Source organism: Austrofundulus limnaeus, unplaced genomic scaffold (assembly GCF_001266775.1).
Source record: "Austrofundulus limnaeus strain Quisiro unplaced genomic scaffold, Austrofundulus_limnaeus-1.0 Scaffold307, whole genome shotgun sequence".
NCBI classification, from domain to species: Eukaryota; Metazoa; Chordata; class Actinopteri; order Cyprinodontiformes; family Rivulidae; genus Austrofundulus; species Austrofundulus limnaeus.
In genome coordinates, this window is record NW_013952709.1 from 316,980 (window position 1) to 320,294 (window position 3,315).

The following is a 3,315-nucleotide window of genomic DNA, read 5'->3' on the forward strand; positions in this document are numbered from 1 at the left end:
CGCTGTGACGTATGCGGCCGACAAATTCGACCTTCGGAGGACCCGTCCTGCCGTTTTGGACACAGCCCACCTGGACCACGTCCTTCCCAGTCCAGGCAGGCTGCATGAAACTGCTGTGAAATGAGACGGTCTGGCCTTCGCTTGACATATGTTTGTGTGACCACGCGCTACCTCTGTTTTCATAGTGATCGGTTTCATATCAGACTTAAAATGTATTGGGACATGTATTCACTAGAAGGATAACTTCACAGTTAAAACGTTACACTTAAAAAATAAAAAAAACCTCGATTTGACGTGACGGCTCATAGCTGTCATTCATTAATTATAAATTTACTCATTAAGTTACTCCTTTCATTTTCTTCTATCCTTATCTACCTCCACTCTCCAGTGCAGCGATACGATGATGATAAATATTTTACTCTAATTTAAAACTAATAAAAATAAACTGCTGTGAATGTTTGTGACTRGTCGGTGATGGGATCCATGACGGTGTTTTGTTTTGGTCTCTCAATTTCCTCAACTGAGCAGCAGAGGAACCCAGTCTAGTTTAAACTTTAAACGTTGCTGCAAAACTTGTAGTAAACGTCTCTGTTTAGTATCTGTAAACACTAGAGTGCTTTATTTTGATACTTGTGCACGCCCAAGAATGCAGTTCTGCAAGCCATTCACACAAAAACCAGCTCATTTGGGACACTTTGTTGCAAATTCACACATCCTGCAATGAAAAATACATTTTATTTTCTTACAATTCTGAGCCAAATTTAGCTTATTTTCCTCATCATTTTGAGTCACTAACAAGTCTCCAGCAGCTGCAAGTCTATTACTACACATCATTTTTCCCAAAGATCATGAACTTCTATTGTAGATAAAATGAGCTGTAATAAACATGTTCAAAACCTTCTCATTTACTCAACAAGCTCATTGCTTGTCATGAAAAATGAAAGATTTTCTATAGAAGGTGTGAACGAAGGTGAAGTAACTGCAGGTCACAGCTCTGTTCCTTTGTCTCAGAAAAATGCAGGAAATGCAGGAACTTAAGGTGTTGATGCAACCCGAAGTGACTTCACTCTGAAGAAGCAGGTCTGCGTACGAAGCTAAACAGGGACTGCGTGTCGTCGCTGTATATGACTTGGGTGAAGGTAAAGAAAAAATGTGTGGGAACTACAGTGAAACAGCAGCTTTGTGAGGTGCATAAAGAGAAAATAAACTGAGCCCAGACCTGATCTTGAGGAGCGGCTCCACTCTCAGGAGCTGGAAAAGCTTGTTGAGGAAYTCCTCGGGATCTGACAGAACAGGACGAGAGCAGCGTGACGACATTCCTTCATAACTGAGGGGTGACGAAAATAAAAATAAAGGCAACAAAAACAAGAAACATTTATGTGCGTACCTTTCTCCTGGCTGGTGAAGCCCATGTTGCTGTTGGCAGCTTCCAGCAGTCGTCGCAGAGCCATGGTCTTACTGGCGCACACGTAACCGAACCTTTAAACACAACAACACACATTTTTTTAYAAAAGGTTTTGTGTGTCAGATGACAGGACGGCAGACGTTTCTGCTGAGTCGCTGCTCTTTAGTTGTAAGATTGAGGCAGTTTCAGTACGTCGTTTAACAGAAACGCACCTTCTGAGAGGGTTGACGATCTCGCAGCGGAGCAGGTCCTGAGCGTGTTTGGACCGTTTTTCAGTTTCAGAGTCACACGGCCAAAACAACAACCRGTCTGCTGAACTGCAGCAGGAAAACAGACTACATACACACAAACACACATACAATTTAAAAAAGCTGCTTGATTTGCTTTACTCGTTTTAATGAATTCAGTTGGTTTTATTTTTTACACTCATTCTAATGCATTAGAATTTACTTTGCATGTTTTGTATTCAAGTGTGAAGTGGTGGAGCTTCTTATTTTTAGCTTTTTTGCTAATTTTAGGAATCGTCAGCGAACCGATTAGCTTCTGCTCAATTAGGTTCTGCTCATTTTAGGCGAAAATATTTGTGCATGTTAAACCTATTTTGAGGCCATTTATCTTGAACTAAAAATATCAAGCACTGCGTGCGTAGCATGTAGCATCTTTAGCAGCTAACTTTAAACGAAGAGCGTCAAAAAGAGATAAAATAACATTTAACAATAAACAATGCAAAAATAATGGTAGAAAAATTTCCTATTTGATGTATTCCTAAAAATAAAATCTTGATCATGAAATGCTTTTATTCTGAAAGGGTTCTGGAAGTATCACAAGTACAACAAAGCTATAACTTTGGTTTGGATTAGCTGATTTGCCACAGATGATCTCGCCCACCTTCAAATTAAACCAATAGAAAATGATCAACAGCTTTGTGTCAGTCCCAATAACCGTCTTAGCGGTTAGCAATAGCTAGTTATCTGTTTAGCGTTAACAGAGCTAAAACTATTGTTTAGCAGATTAATGATTAGTGAAACTAAGTTTTTGSTTAGCTGTGCCCACCACCATAAGTGTGTGAGGTGCTTAGATTTCTTTCAAGACTTCACCTGAAGAGTGTAGCGTCCAGGTAGCAGGAGTTCAGGTGACCCTGGATACCCTTCTTGGAGCCAACGTATAGCTGCCGGGCCTCATCCCCCTCCAAAGGTGGGGTGGGATCCTCCAYGCGCTCACTACCCCACTCTGCAAAGGCTGACACACACACAAGAGATGGTATGACATGATATAAAAAGCTAGGTGTAGACTTGATGACAGCCCAGAGAAAATAAAAGATCCAAACATACTTTTTAAAAGAACGTTACCGCAGATCACTCCTCCCATCAGCTGTTAGACTCTATAACCATCACCGCTCGCAACAATCATGATAGGCATCCATGTTTGTGTTTGCAGAACAAACAACTCTACCACTCAATCATTACATAAATAATAACCTGTGGCAATTGTACATCATTTTTTCCTGTACTGGACTTAATGACTGAGTTCGACWCAATTTGCACACCCCCTCGAATCATGAGTCTGTCATAACTGTTTTTTACATGTAATTTATATTTTACTGCACAGTTTCTTCTTATTTTTCATTTTATCCAATTTCATCTTGATAGCCCATTATAGTAATGATTATATTTACTTTTATTTTGATCTATTTTTATTTTATTGTTACTATATTTAATTTTATTGCTACAATTGATAATGTCACATAGCAATATACTGTTTCTGTAGATTGATGTATGTATTTGCTGCTGCTATTACACCTGAATTTCCCTGCATGGAACAATAAAGGCTGTTTCTATTCTATTCTATTCTATTCTATTCTATTCTATTCTATTCTATTCTATTCTATTCTATTCTATTCTATTCTATTC

At 39.1% G+C, this 3,315-nt stretch overlaps 1 protein-coding gene across 1 annotated transcript in view; it reads right to left on the bottom strand.

Moving 5' to 3' along the window:
• cyld3 (cylindromatosis (turban tumor syndrome) 3) overlaps positions 1–3,315 on the bottom strand; it is a gene marked incomplete at its 3' end in the record, with an annotated part of 23,096 nt that overhangs the window by 8,420 nt on the left and 11,361 nt on the right. Inside the window, 3 exon segments of the mRNA XM_014021822.1 lie at positions 1,388–1,479; positions 1,618–1,740; positions 2,503–2,644. Coding sequence (XP_013877276.1) covers positions 1,388–1,479; positions 1,618–1,740; positions 2,503–2,644 — 357 coding nt within the window.